This window comes from Lepisma saccharinum, chromosome 1 (assembly GCF_977018435.1).
Source record: "Lepisma saccharinum chromosome 1, izLepSacc3.1, whole genome shotgun sequence".
In the NCBI taxonomy this organism is placed as follows: Eukaryota; Metazoa; Arthropoda; class Insecta; order Zygentoma; family Lepismatidae; genus Lepisma; species Lepisma saccharinum.
The window spans coordinates 185,927,200-185,942,370 of record NC_139229.1 but is presented as its reverse complement, the minus strand read 5'-3'; the positions used below and the strand labels follow the sequence as shown (position 1 = coordinate 185,942,370).

The window sequence follows — 15,171 nt, the reverse complement described above, 5'->3', positions numbered from 1 at the left end:
TAGAAGAAATCGTGAATTGACTGTGTTATGAAACAATGTAAATTCACTATCATACAGTAGATTTCCGTTTAACATGGTCTAACAATGAAGGGATGCTTTTCGAGAATTTTGCTACGGGGAATACGTAATCCTTCTTTATTTTATTTCACATTCCGCCTTACTTCGAGCACTGTAGCAATTATTTTTGCATTTCGAGGAAAAATCATATTTTTTCACAGGGAGAAGAGATTTGATTTGGTATTCTAGAAAGAAAGTGTAATATTTGGCAACGTTGTAGATGAGTTGGAACTTCGAAAAGATGAGAATCAACTTTCTTCCAGCGGGGAAAGACATCTGTGGCATTGCAGCATCCACCGTGGCAAAACATCCGGCGTTCATGTTCGAATGTGAGTATCTTAGTTTCTTAACTTACAGAATAATTGCTGGAGAAATATTCATTTGAATTTTAAGTACATTCTGAAAATGAATTATTTCGTGCAGAAAGCTAAAATTTTCTATATCTTTATTTTTCCATTTAAAGTTTACATTTCGTCTTGTGTCAAAGAGTAAATACGTGGACATCGTACAAGTTATCTAAACTCTATGTTACACGATTATAGTAAATATCGAACTTCATTTTTTCTTAATTTAAAACTCGACATGAAGGTTTACAGAGACCACTCAGGAAAGTTCTCGTTTTATTTCCTTCATTGATGATGTCAATAATACAAACTCTCTCACACACTCCAATTTTCTAATCCTGAAGCTTTATTTCGGTAGCAACATAACTCATAAATCTTCTATTTGACTCTTATCTTGGGCAAGATGAATTCATCCCTGACCACCCTTACCAATTTCTTTCATGTCCGTCTTAATATTGTAATTCGTGAAGCTTTTCTGACGGCGAATGATGAACTTTTCTCGGGATATATGAGCCAGCTGATTTCCGGATAGGCTTTCGAGAGGTAACGTCACACTTTTCTTCACTTCAATCCCTGAAGATGAGAGTGACGTTAGCTCTCGAAAGGTCGGAAATCACCTGGCTGATCCCGAGAAACTTCTTCATCAGTCTTAATATTGTCATACCATCTTTGTTCTATGGATGTCTCACCAAGTTCCCCAATAATTGGATATTGTAAACTTTTCTATCTTCTCCCATGTGTATGATCACATGATCCACCTAACGATGTGTTTGACATTTAATGATTTTAATAATGTCAGAAATTGAATACAGGTTATGCAGTTCTGCATTGTGGAACATTCTCCACTCCCCTATTATTTAATTTCTCTCCTTTTTTTAGGCCTTCAAATACTCTCAATTTAGATTCTATCTATTTTGAGTATAAGAGATCATGTTTCATATTCATATGAGACATCAGTCAGTACATTTTAATATTTCGATTCTTTGACATCATACAAGAGGATAAAAGTTTATGAATAGAAAAGTGGGAACGAGTTTACAATACCGGACCACTCTCCAATTTCTATGAAATTTCGCCTACTCACTAATTGTGAACTCCTAATCACGAATCTGCATGTAATAATTGGCGGTCAAGTATGGAAATCGAGAAAAAAATGAAATAAACTATGTTTTCTTAACGTAACGTAACCCTACCATAAGAACAATAGCTCCACGGAAGACGCCATTTTCCCAACATGAAGAAATCAACAGGCAAGATAAGGTATAGTTCTCTTAGCTAAAATATTAATTTTTCTTTGTATTTATGCTAATGGAACCTAACCTAACAGGCCTAACCTAACCTCGTAGGCATTCCTCGTCTGTCGTCAACAAGATTGTTGTGCGTAAAGGAAGACCATTAGCTAATTAATTGCGAAAGAAAGATGGTTCCGAATTGCTGTGTATGGACAATCACCGTGGTAAATTGCAAGGTTATTTTACAAGTTGTACACGTAAATGTACAATTTTAACAAGTGACCGCCAAATATGAACTACAGATACGTCATCAGGACACCGAAATTAGTAAGTAGGCGAAATTTTATAGAAATTGGAGAGTGGTCCGGTATTGTAAACTCATGCCGAAAAGTGACATGCATTAACTGAACTAAGTCTGCTTTTAATATCCTCTTTAATACTTTTATTAAGATACAGTTTTGCATGAGGCATACGTTTATGTTCATTGTCAAAATGCAAGTATCACTTTGCAGTTGTATTTGTGTTTTAGTTATTTAGTAGTGTCACTTTTCTGCCAGTTTTGGCTAATTGTGATGAGGATGAGCAGGGTGCGAAATCATTGAAGATTTGTAGTGGGAGGAAGATGTAGTGGGAGGAAGAGCTTACAAAGAAGGTGCATATATTCTGTGACAATATGGCTGTAGTTGCTTGCCTAAAGCGACAGGTTTGTCATATTTTTTTTTTAGTTCTTGTATATTTCTCATGTGGTTTATACTGTAGTAGATTTTGATGTAAGATATGTACAATCTGATTAAAATAAAGCAGATGTTCCAAGCCGGCATCTCATCCGGTAACCTCAGTCAATCTGTGGTGCTGCCACTGTCACATGACTCCCAGCAGTCTGAGCACCAACAGTGTCTCGGTTATCATTTGTGGGTTTAAGTATCTCCTCTTTGCCAACATGTGAATTGCAATCATCTTATAGAAATTTCATGACATATATAAAATTTTACCAAAGACCTATTCCGATTCATTAATAAATTCATCTTTAATAAGCTCATTTTTATTTTCTCTTGGAGCATGAATATTTATTAATACAATTTATACCACCTTCTCTGAAAAGTGACAAGTTTTACATATCATTAACAAGTTATCTCATTAGCTGTAGACTGAAATGCTCCTTGTCTGTAGAAGCTCAGAATAGTGGTTATTGACTTTTCATTTACCGTTAATCCCACTTTAAATATCTTGTTACAGACCCCATCAAACAACTCCAATATTTATTTATAACTAGCTGATTGCCTGAGTATTTATTTATTCCAATCTTCTATTAGACAGAAAAATAATGAGCTCTAGTAAAATGAACCTGTAGTTGAATGGCATTGGGAGTGTCACTATTCATCTTAGCGACCCTGAAAACTATGGATTCCACACTAATATCGGTCGTTTTCGATTATTTTTCCATGTCACCCCTTCCCACCCCCACCCTTGGGGTGCCAATGTAACTAATTTTATTTACAGGTAAATGTCACCAATTAGCTTAGCGACTCCGAAAAGTATGGATTCGACACTAATGTAGGTCATTTTTGACATTTTATTTTTCACCCCCCTCTCACCTTCATGCCGATAGGTGATGAACTTTGAGTCGAACGGCATTGGAAGTGTCACTATTCATCTTAGTGACCCCGAAAACTATGGATTCTACACTAATATCGGTTGTTCTCGATTATTTTTACATGTCACCCCCACTCCTAGGGGTGCCAGGGGTGTCTTACCTCCACAGTATGACACGTTCTAAGCACAATTATTTAGATGCGTCGTATTATTATACTATTAATATTAACTTAATAATACTCAGCGGTGAACGATGAGACTCGGTGAAGTACACAGACTCCTCTCAGGTACAGGGGTAGTGTTAGGCAAAGACAATATTCACAGCACAGAGAAATAAAATCACATTATTGCAGTATATATAAACTGAAAGGTTTTATTCTTTATTCATTGCAATTATAATGCAAATATACTTGAGATGAAAGCGAGGATTTCGCTTTGTCGATGAGTTGACTCAACTAAAACGCATAAACTCAATGCGTGGCTATCGGCAAGCCTATGATCACATAGACCTAGCTTGCGCCCCGAACTACCACACCAAGAGATATGCAATGATAACTGAGCCAATATTTGCTCTTTAGCCTTTTATTTCCAAATTAATCTTTAGGCTAGCTTTATTATTTAACGTAGAATGGTTGCAGTATTGTGCATATCATCAACGCATGGCTATCGGCGTACCTATGTTCACATAGGCCTAGCTTGCGCCCCGAACTACCATACCAGGATGTATGCACAACACCAAGGAGTTGTTTTTAAGTTTAAAAGCTTCGACGATCCGTGGCGAAAGTGTGATGATTCTTACGCGATATCCTCGCTTTTATACTATTTTTGAGAACACAGATTAAAGTACAGATGAATCACTCACTATCTACAAAAGGATACTACAACAAAACTGACATCTATACATGTTTAGAAATACAAATTCGTATAGTGAACTCTCACAAACATGAAGATACATTAAATTACCCATAATGTAGCATAAAATACAATAAACATGAAACAAAAGATATAAATTACTAATAAGGCGCAATATTACATAGAATAACAAGGAGGTTACGCTTTCTTTCACAAAATAAATATAATAGTGACACATTTTCTACTGATGACGTCACACAAAATATGGATCATATCATCTGCCCCTTCCTTTCGAAAACTAAGTTTCAGGAAGGAAGTTATCTACCTGGAGGAAACTTAGTTTTAAAGTACAAACTCTTTCTTTTTATCCTCCGAAAAACGCACCAGTTTTAGGTTATCCAAGTTAACCTTATCATATAATTCTTTAGTCCTTGGAATAAGCAATGTCACAACATTATTTTCCACTTTGTCCACTAGATAAGGTCCTATCCACAACATAAATAACTTTTGAATGGTCCTATCTAGTGAGGAGCTTAAGGAATGGTTTTTAACCATCACGAAGTCTCCAACTGTCACTGTCTTGGCGTTTCCCTTCTGTTTTAAATCCTTCGACAGCTTCTTCTTCTCCCTGACTTGGGCTAAGAATAATTTGGACTTCCAATCCGGTTGGGCTTCTTCCCGTTCGGGCCAATTGAAATGAGTTAGGATCTCTCTGGGTATGGGATGGTTGAAGAATAGTTCAGCAGGTGAATATCCAGTAGTCTCAGAAATGGAATAATTAATTAACCAAACAACTTTTGATATGTATCGCGACCAAGTCTGATGTTCTCGATAACAAAATAAACGAAGTAATCTGACTATCTCTTGATTTGCTCGTTCTACCATGTTCCCCTTTGGATTGTAAGCTGTTGTGCAAACATGATGGATACCACGGCTTTTGGTAAATTCCTTCCACTGCTTCGAGGTAAACTGAGCTCCTCTGTCGCTTAGGGTAAACGTAACGTTTGGATAGTGAGCAAAATATCCTCTCTGAAGCGTGTTTATAATTTCTGTGGTGCTGGCAGTCCGTAAAGCATATGCGGAGACAAAACGTGTACCCACATCAATAAGGCTCAAGATGTACTGGTATCCATTACACCGAGGAAGCTTCCCAATCAAGTCCAGAGAAAGCATCTCATGAGGTTGCTTGGGACTGATATGAAGGGTCTCCTTGAGTATCCCTAATTTGTCTGGTTTACTCTGGGCACAAATTTCACAATCTCGGATGTACTGTATCACGTCATCCTTCATGCCTTTCCAGAAGTATCGTACTGTAAGTCGCTTCAATGTCTTGGATACTCCAAAATGTCCAGCTTCATCATGAATTACTTTCAAGAGAGGTTGCTTCATTACCACCGGAACACACAGTTTCCAAAGGGACTGATTGTCTGATCCTCTCTTAAATAAAATTCCTTCTTGAATGCGATAGGAACGATGCAATCTGAGGTTAGGTTCCTGAGAATTTAGAGATTGGAGTAAATTTTTGCAGAATTCATCTTCAGATTGTGCCTCTCTCCACTTGTCGACGTCATCTATTTCTCCTCTTTCGGCCCACAGGTAGTTTATTCTGAATGTCTGCTGGCTATTTTCAGGTTGAATCTGGGGTATATCATCAGCAGGATACCGAGATAAAATATCTGCCAGATCGTTTTGGCGACCAGAGACGTATACTATTTTATACTGGTACTGTTGAAGTTTTAGAGACCAGCGAGTCAAACGACTGTTCCAGTTTTTCTTGTATGTACGCATTGCTTGCATTATAGAATTATTTTCCTGTAGTTTACGGTTATTACAAGCATAATAAAACAGTTTTTTCTTTGTGACGTTTCAGGAGAACACACGCTCCTTTCATCAGACATTTATTTTCATTTTGACTAAAGATACAGTTATAACAATGGTTAGTAATTTTTAAACAAAAAGAATCTGTTATATAATGGATGTTGTCAATGTTACATTGTTGTAATATAGCAACTTAACTGTGAAAAAAAAAACAGTCTGTTTTATTTTTATTTAAATTATGAATCCAAAATATCATCAGGCAATTCAAATTCATCATTGTTTTCACAAAGTCTCTTGATGTTTTCTGTTACATTAAATTTTAAAGATGGTGGCTTACTCCATTTGTGAAAAAGAAAACTCCATACTGGATCTATGTTACCATTTTCATAACTGTTCCAGTTACGGGCGTCTTGTAACCATACCAACCCTTTATGATCACTGTAGATAGTGAAGGGCCTACCTTTCAAATAAACTGCATACTTCTCAACTCCAAAGATTATGGCCAAACATTCTAACTCATTTATGGAGTAATGGCGTTCGTTCTCCTTCAGTTTTCGGCTTGCATACTGAATGACTTTTCTCTCTTCACCATCCATTTGGAAAAGAATACTACTCAATCCTTTCCCAGAAGCATCACATTGGATACAGAAATCCTTTTCAAAATCAGGCTGTGCCAATTCAGCATCTCTTACAAGTTCATTCTTCAGTAGCTGGAAACTTTGTTCTTCCTCATCTCCCCAAATCCAACGTTGATTTTTACCTAACAGCTTGGTGAGCGGTTCAGATTTAGCTGCAAAATTTTCAATGAACTTCCGCCTCCAGTTGGCGAGGCCAAGAAATTTCCGAACATCCTTTCTAGTTTTAGGTTTAGGAAATAACTTAACGGCGGAATTTTTGTCTGGTTGGATTTTGATAGCATCTCCAGAAACAATGTGACCCAAGTAGGTAATTTCCTTTTTGACAAATTCACATTTTCGCAGCTTTACAGTCATCCCCACTTCTTGGAGTCGCTGCAACACTTCGTCCAGATGTTCGAGATGCTTGGAGAGTTCTTTGTCGAAAATCAGCAAGTCATCCATATATTGAGTTAGATACTCTTCGGTTTCAGGACCAAATACAGCATGCATGGCAGCTATGAAAATTGACACAGCACTAGAGATACCAAAAGGCATTCGAGCAAACATCCACTGACGTCCTTTATAGGAGAAGGCAGTACATGGTTGGCAGTCAGTTTTTACAGGGATCTGTAAATATCCAGAAGCCAGATCCAGATTTGTAAAATAACGAGCACCTTTAAATTTTTGTAAGGCATCCGAAATGGGCTCAACTGAATTTCGTGGAACACGTACAATTTTATTCAAATTTCTGAAGTCAATGCATGGGCGTACTGTACCGTCAGGCTTGTCGACTACAATTAAAGGGTTCAAGTAAGGGGAATTACAAGGCATTATAACACCCCATTGTCTCCACTTTTCTAATTCTTCCTCCAGGAGTTTCCTTTTTGCTATAGATATGGGATATGGAGATCGATACACAGGTTCTGTGGTGGTGAGTTCAATCTCACACTGGAAGTTTTTAATAGTACCTGGTCTCTCGGAAAATACATCTTTATGCTTCAGTAAGACTTCCTTCAATTTGCATCTACCCCATTCGCATAAAATCTCATTCGCATTGACCTTCTGAAGAATGTCGTCAGGACTAGCCGTCCACTGATCGACATGGGAACCTTCACGGACATTTCTTACATACGTCCCTTTCGAAGATCCATTATTCACGAGGTCCTGCTCTACCGGAACTCCGTCTACGGTGAGGGATAACTTCTCGCGCTGTAGGTCAATTCCTGCTTCATATTTCCTGAGGAATGAGTAGCCCAAAATAAAGTCAGCTTTGAGACCTCTCAAGACAAACATGTCCTCCAATAAATTTCTTCCAGCAATCTCCAGATATACTTGTCTACATCCCACAACTCTAGTTTTGTTTCTCCCAGTGAAATCAGTCAGCCTAACATCTGGACATGTTTGTAACTGCAATGACGGCAGCTTCTCTTTAATCTTCTTCCAAATGGCATAGCTCATGAGATTACATTCGCTGCCAGTGTCCAGAACACAAATAAACTCGACGCCTGTTACAGTTGCCTTAATTAATGGAGCCCTGGGTAAATTTTCCTTTCTAACTGCCTGTTGTAGTGCTCTATCAAAACTTTGTTCTCCTTCATTGAGAGTCAGCACAACAAAAAGATGATTGTCTTCACTATTTATAACGCTTTCATCTGTTCCCAGAGAAGTCCAAGATTTTAGCCCAACCGTGATCGGGAACGAAGAATTCACGTTGGGCGACTGGCTAAATCCGACTGCATACCACTCGGATTAGCACTAGTCGATGGTGCCCAACAAAAGTCTCTTGTAATGTCGACGCTTTGACGTTGCTCGTTCGTCAAACGTGAAGCAAAAGGCTCAAACGGAGGCGCCGTCGCTCTGAAGTTACTGGGTTCAGAGGCGTTACGTGAAGAGTCACGGGAATGTTCTTCTGGATCAGATCTGGAACGACGCGGCCCACGTGCGTAGTTGTTCCTGCCATCCCTTCTCGGAGGATTACGCCGCCTGTTGTAATTGGAATATCCATTCCTCTGGTTCTGCATAACTTGTCTGACTCTGGGTTGTTGGTTTCCAATTCTATTTTGTCTGGGAGCATTTCCCTGGCCTGCACCTTCCCTATTCCACACAGGCTTCCAACTGTCCTGTTCCTCAAGCACCTCGAACCTTTTCAGAAAGTCGGCTAGCTGCCGTACAGTTTGAGGAGAATTAGCTAGACTCAGACTGCGAGCTCTATATGGAAGCTGGGAGATGATTAAATTCACAATCTCAGGTTCTATGTAACGGGCAGACAGATTGCGGTAGGCTGAGTAAATAGACCAGGCATATTCCTCCATGCTCATACCGGACTGCTTTAAGTATCGGCGAGATCTCACTGCTGTCAGCTGCCTCTCTTTGGCTTCTTCTGAAGCATATTGTTTGCGAAAGCGACGGCAGAAATCAGAATAGGACTTGAACTCTAACTGGTTTGCTCGAAACCAATGCTCAGCCTGGCCCTTGAAAAGCCGAGGAATAATTTCCAATCGGTATTCGTATGGAATCTGCATTAAATCAAAATTGATATTAAGTTCTTTTAAGTATTGCTCAGCATTCTGGGCTTCCAGGTCTCCCTTGAACTTCGACAAGGAATTAAGGTCTGCCATCCTTGGAGTTCCAGTCATTGCTGATCGCTGAGTTCTTGGCGGCGACTCATCTGGCCCGCTCCTTGAATTTCCATGCCTTCGTGTTCGCTTCCTGATTTTTGCTTGATACTGAGAGTCAGAGGTGGTGCTGGAAGAGGAGGAACTGCGATCTTTCTTCCTTTCTAGACGTTTCCTCTTTGTCCTTTCTTCATAAAGACTGTGCCGGGCCCTGCGAGATTCACGCTCTCTGTAACCTCTGTCATCGCCCGAAAGACTAAAGGTAGGTGGAACAGCAGACGCCACTTCATTAGCTCTTGAATCAGCAGTAACTCGTGGGCGACAGACTTGTTTGTCTTCTCTAGTTCTCTCTCCACCGGCTCTGTCCATCGCTTCATTTAGTTCAATGTTCATGGTTGGCAACGCTGCACTCTCAGCAACTGCAGACGGATAACAAGCTGTTCGAGATCCAGTTTCTGTTTCCGTTTGGCGGGTAACGTGCATGGTATCTAACTGATTCGTAAGTTGTTCTACTTGAGTTTTTATTTCCTCAACGTCCTTGCTTCTTTGAGACACAACTACTGAAATCTGACTAATATTTTCTTGGACCTCAGCCCGGAACTGTATTTTGTCAGTCTCGGCCTCGGCCAACATCTGTTCTATTGTCTGCTGTTTTTCGATAATCCTATTGCACTCTCCAGTGAATCTCGAGTTAATATCCTCCACATCTGTGCGAACATTTTCCGTGGCTTTATTTACATCGGCTGCCAAGCTGCGCCGGAAGTCGTCAAAGTCTATCTCTCTAGCCTGCTGGATTTCTTCAGAGAATCGAGCCCTAGTTTCCTCGTTCTCAGACTTCAGTTGTTGAATCTCACAGGCCATCTCGCCTATTTCAGCTCTTAATACTTTTATAGATTCATCGTGCTGCTTACCGATATCATCCTTTAGCAACGCACATTGTCTGAGGATATCTTCCTTTAATATGTCAGATTGTCTACAGATATCAGCCTTCAGTGCTTCAGACTGTTTACACATATCAGCCTGCAATGTTTCAGACTGTTTGCAGATATCGGCCTTCAAGCTGGTAATGGAATCAGCTTGCTGTTTAATATCAGCTTTCAGTGCTTCAGACTGTTTACACATATCAGCCTGCAATGTTTCAGACTGTTTGCAGATATCGGCCTTCAAGCTGGTAATGGAATCAGCTTGCTGTTTAATATCAGCTTTCAGTGCTTCAGACTGTTTACTAATATCATTGCTAATATCGGCCTTCAAGTTATTAATGGAATCAGCTTGCTCTTTAATATCAGTCTGTAATTTTTCCATACTTTCGACTTGTTGCTTGCTAATTCCTTCAATCATGGCTTTTAATGCTTTAAACATATTTAATGGATCAGATGAACTATCCGTAGACAATGATTCACAATCTTTACAAACCAAATCGGTAGCATCGTGGCTTTCAGTTCGAATATCTAAGCCACAACATTCAAAATGTAGAAGCTTTGTACATTTCTTGCACACAAATGTGGTTTTATCTTTATCAATGTCCCGACAACAATCGGGAACATTAAGTCCTGAACTCGAAGTGAGATTTTTATTTGCGCTACGCAAATGCTTCTTGTCCATATCGAAACAAAATAACTCTGTGCTTTTCAATAAATATGAAAGTTCAGTTCTCTTGCACAATTAATCTCAACTTTAAACAATTGTCTTGCCCTTGTACACTACAAAATCGAGCCAACACGTTGAGCTGCCACTTGACACGTTCTAAGCACAATTATTTAGATGCGTCGTATTATTATACTATTAATATTAACTTAATAATACTCAGCGGTGAACGATGAGACTCGGTGAAGTACACAGACTCCTCTCAGGTACAGGGGTAGTGTTAGGCAAAGACAATATTCACAGCACAGAGAAATAAAATCACATTATTGCAGTATATATAAACTGAAAGGTTTTATTCTTTATTCATTGCAATTATAATGCAAATATACTTGAGATGAAAGCGAGGATTTCGCTTTGTCGATGAGTTGACTCAACTAAAACGCATAAACTCAATGCGTGGCTATCGGCAAGCCTATGATCACATAGACCTAGCTTGCGCCCCGAACTACCACACCAAGAGATATGCAATGATAACTGAGCCAATATTTGCTCTTTAGCCTTTTATTTCCAAATTAATCTTTAGGCTAGCTTTATTATTTAACGTAGAATGGTTGCAGTATTGTGCATATCATCAACGCATGGCTATCGGCGTACCTATGTTCACATAGGCCTAGCTTGCGCCCCGAACTACCATACCAGGATGTATGCACAACACCAAGGAGTTGTTTTTAAGTTTAAAAGCTTCGACGATCCGTGGCGAAAGTGTGATGATTCTTACGCGATATCCTCGCTTTTATACTATTTTTGAGAACACAGATTAAAGTACAGATGAATCACTCACTATCTACAAAAGGATACTACAACAAAACTGACATCTATACATGTTTAGAAATACAAATTTGTATAGTGAACTCTCGCAAACATGAAGATACATTAAATTACCCATAATGTAGCATAAAATACAATAAACATGAAACAAAAGATATAAATTACTAATAAGGCGCAATATTACATAGAATAACAAGGAGGTTACGCTTTCTTTCACAAAATAAATATAATAGTGACACATTTTCTACTGATGACGTCACACAAAATATGGATCATATCAAGTATTTCTTTCCAGATTGTAAGTCATATGTGTATCAAGTTTGGTCATCATAAATGTCACCAGTTAGCTTAGAGACTCCGAAAACTATGGATTCGACACTAATCCAGGTCATTTTTGACATTTTAATTTTCACCCCCCATCCTGATAGGTGATGAACTTGGAGCTGGACGGCATTAGGAGTGTCACTATTCATCTTAGTGACCCCGAAAACTATGGACTCCACACTAATATCGGTCATTTTCGATTATTTTTACATGTCACCTCTTCCCACCCCCTCCCCTAGGGGTGCCAGGGGTGTCTTACCCCCACAGTATTTCTTTCCAGATTGCAAGTGATATGTGTACCAAGTTTGTTTGAAATTGCTACAGGCGTTCGAGAGTTATGCCGGAACAAACAAACACACACACACACCCATTTATATATATATATATATTGGTGTCGGATATTTTATAACAGTTTTGCAAATTTATTACAATATTCATACTTTATTGTGGTGATAATAATAATGAACAGGGGAATAATATTTTTCTTGTGCACAATATTTAGTGAAACAGATCAAGGTTATGCTAAGAATTCTCCTGGGGGAGGGGTCCCCTGGACCACATGTTAGGAATTGCTGGCTTAGAACACTTATATTTAATATGTGTTTATATATATAGGTAGATACATAAATCATGAACCCCTAAAGCAGTTCTCACCTGGAGATCTGAATGGGGAACTATTTTACCTCTAAGATTTTTACTTGGTCTCATGTTGCTGTTTCTTAGGAGTTGTTTTTAACAGGGCAGAGTTATCAGTTCAAGGTGTCTTCAATAATAATACAAAATGCATTTCTTTTGTAATGTTTATTTTTATGTAGGTTATTTCCTTTCAGGTTTTCCACAATGAGCGTTTCAAGGGTGCTGCTTACAGTTACACTGGTATTTATAATTGGTGCAAGCTTTGCCATACCAAAACCAGAAGAGAAAAAAGAACGGGTATTAAACAAGGTGAATATGATAGTAATTTTTTCTTTCTGTAAGATAAAAGAATGTTGAATATTGTATACATTTATAATTATAAATGTAATGTTCGTTTTCTAGGTCTTAAGATGTTTTTAATCTTTTGACTAGATTTGGTTACAGGGAGAAGGGGAAGGAATAGAAACATGATGTAAACAAATAGGTTTTTGAAAAATCATTCAATCAGCTCCATTTAGTCAATGCTTTTAGTTACAAATCATTGATTTTATAAATATTTTCAAAAGCGCTCTCATTATATTTGGTTATACATCATTTAAAATTTTACCTTCATTCATTGTCATAGAATTTCATTTTAAATATTCAATTCAGAATGATTTGTGATAATTATGATTTTTTTTAATTGTTAAAAAAGTACACATTTACTATTTCATTTCCTGAAAGGACCTAAGTGAAAAGGAACATTATGAAGATGGTGAACATAACCCAGATTATGATCATGAAGCCTTCCTTGGAGAAGAAGCAAAATCATTTGACCAGTTATCCCCTGAAGAAAGTAGGCGAAGATTAGGGTAAGTACAAGCAACAGGCCTTTCCTTTGAACACAGGGGTGGACACAGGCGGGTGATTTTTTCCATTCAAATTATATAATATACAACTTTTATATATTTTTCCAAAGTATCGTAACGAACTGTGAAGTTCGTGGGATCTTACCAAAAATGTTAACCAATTAATCAATGGGTGATGTAACTTAACGCTTGGCAGTGCGAAAGGCACAACTAAAACTAAACCCCTATCAAGCAAAACTAACAACTAGAAAAGACAATGGTCACTCATTGAGTTTTATGAACCTTTGAACCTGAATCATGGCTGGGTTAGGATAAGTACCTGACGAATGAAGATAATTTCGAAGAATAAAATAAACTAAGTCCTCTGTAGGCTTCATTACAGGTTGACCAGTGTCTCGCCTCCATTTTCCTCCAATCCTTTTCTCAGCTCTTCTCTCTCCTCAATCCCAATTGAAAGTCCGTCCCTTCTCAGTCTCTCTCACCTCTATATCACCCAGGCCATGGAGACCTTCCTCCATGCCGAATCGTGATTTTTACTGCCACTATGCAAACCGCTGACTCCATAGGCTGATGCAACTTCCTATATCCTGAATACCTCAGGAGGTTTGCATAGCACAACACTGTGCATTATTTACATACCTCAGAGGTTGAGACAACTGAGATGAACAAGTGAATGAACTGGTCAACATGAAGCATCAGAGAGGCTTTAAATAAAATATAATCTTATGGATTGATATGGTATATGTAAACATTTTATACCTTAAATACACCATATTTAATCTATTGGATGAAGAAAAGAAAGTGATTATGGGTATTATCGAAAGGGGGGAGGGAAGAAATATCCAACTCCTACATATTAGGCCTTAATTGAAACGTGGGTTCTGGGGAGATTCTGAATTAAATGTTGAAGGGTGCCAGTATCCAACTCCAGGCATTAGATTATGGTGGTTACTGTAGTTTGAGGGGGATTGAGCATTAATTTGAGAGCTATCCAATTTTTGTGTATTACTATTATCTTAGACTTTTGCGTAAATTTTGGTGTGGAGACCGAGAATAATTTTTTTGGAGGAGGCAATATGCAATCTTCAATATTAACAGTAAGTCGAAAATTGGCATGGAAATTTTGGTGGTAGGACTGAATATTAAATTTAAAGGGGGAGATATGAAGCTCTTGATAAAGCGTTAAATCTTAGATAGTCAAGGGGTTTCTGTAGTGGAGAGAGAGTTCAAACATTACATTTTGGAGACTGTAGTTAGCGATATGGTATCCACACATTTTCAACCCCAAACTTGCCAAAAGGGAAACTGGAAAAGACTAAATATCTCTGGATCCTTAGAATGTATTGACATCCATGGACATTGGGAGGGGGGGTCAAACCGGTCAGTGGAAATTGACATTGTTCATTTAAAGATACAGGAAAGTTGAAAGTTTGTTACTCTTATTATTGTTAAGAACAAGAATAAAGTTCATTTAGATATTATTCGAAGAGAATAATTAAAGTAAAAATTAATTGGATGGAAAACATTGAGTGAAATATACACAAATAAGCTTATATTCTACCATTTCATTCAAAGAACAAATGGTTCTACAGTTTTCAAATCTCTAAGAATTACAGTTGTAGGTGAGAGGTCACACAACAAACTTTATGAAAGAAAATTCCCCCTAACATTTAAAGACTTTTCTTGAACGAGACGTGCAAAACTTAATATCAAAATGCATTTCAGATACTAAATGCATAAAATGTAAAAGAAATAATGGAAAATAGTTGTGCTGGTATTCACTCGTTTGGTGAATCGTCTCTCCCCATTTATGTAATAAT

At 38.1% G+C, this 15,171-nt stretch overlaps 1 protein-coding gene across 1 annotated transcript in view; it reads left to right on the top strand.

Moving 5' to 3' along the window:
- The first annotated feature begins 287 nt into the window (after window positions 1-287).
- scf (Calumenin B scf) overlaps window positions 288-15,171 on the top strand; it is a 39,710-nt gene continuing 24,826 nt past the window's right edge. The window contains exons 1-3 of the mRNA XM_083144280.1: window positions 288-386; window positions 12,698-12,812; window positions 13,227-13,354. Coding sequence (XP_083000406.1) covers window positions 385-386; window positions 12,698-12,812; window positions 13,227-13,354 — 245 coding nt within the window. The 5' untranslated portion in view covers window positions 288-384. The remainder of the gene's footprint in view (window positions 387-12,697; window positions 12,813-13,226; window positions 13,355-15,171) is intronic.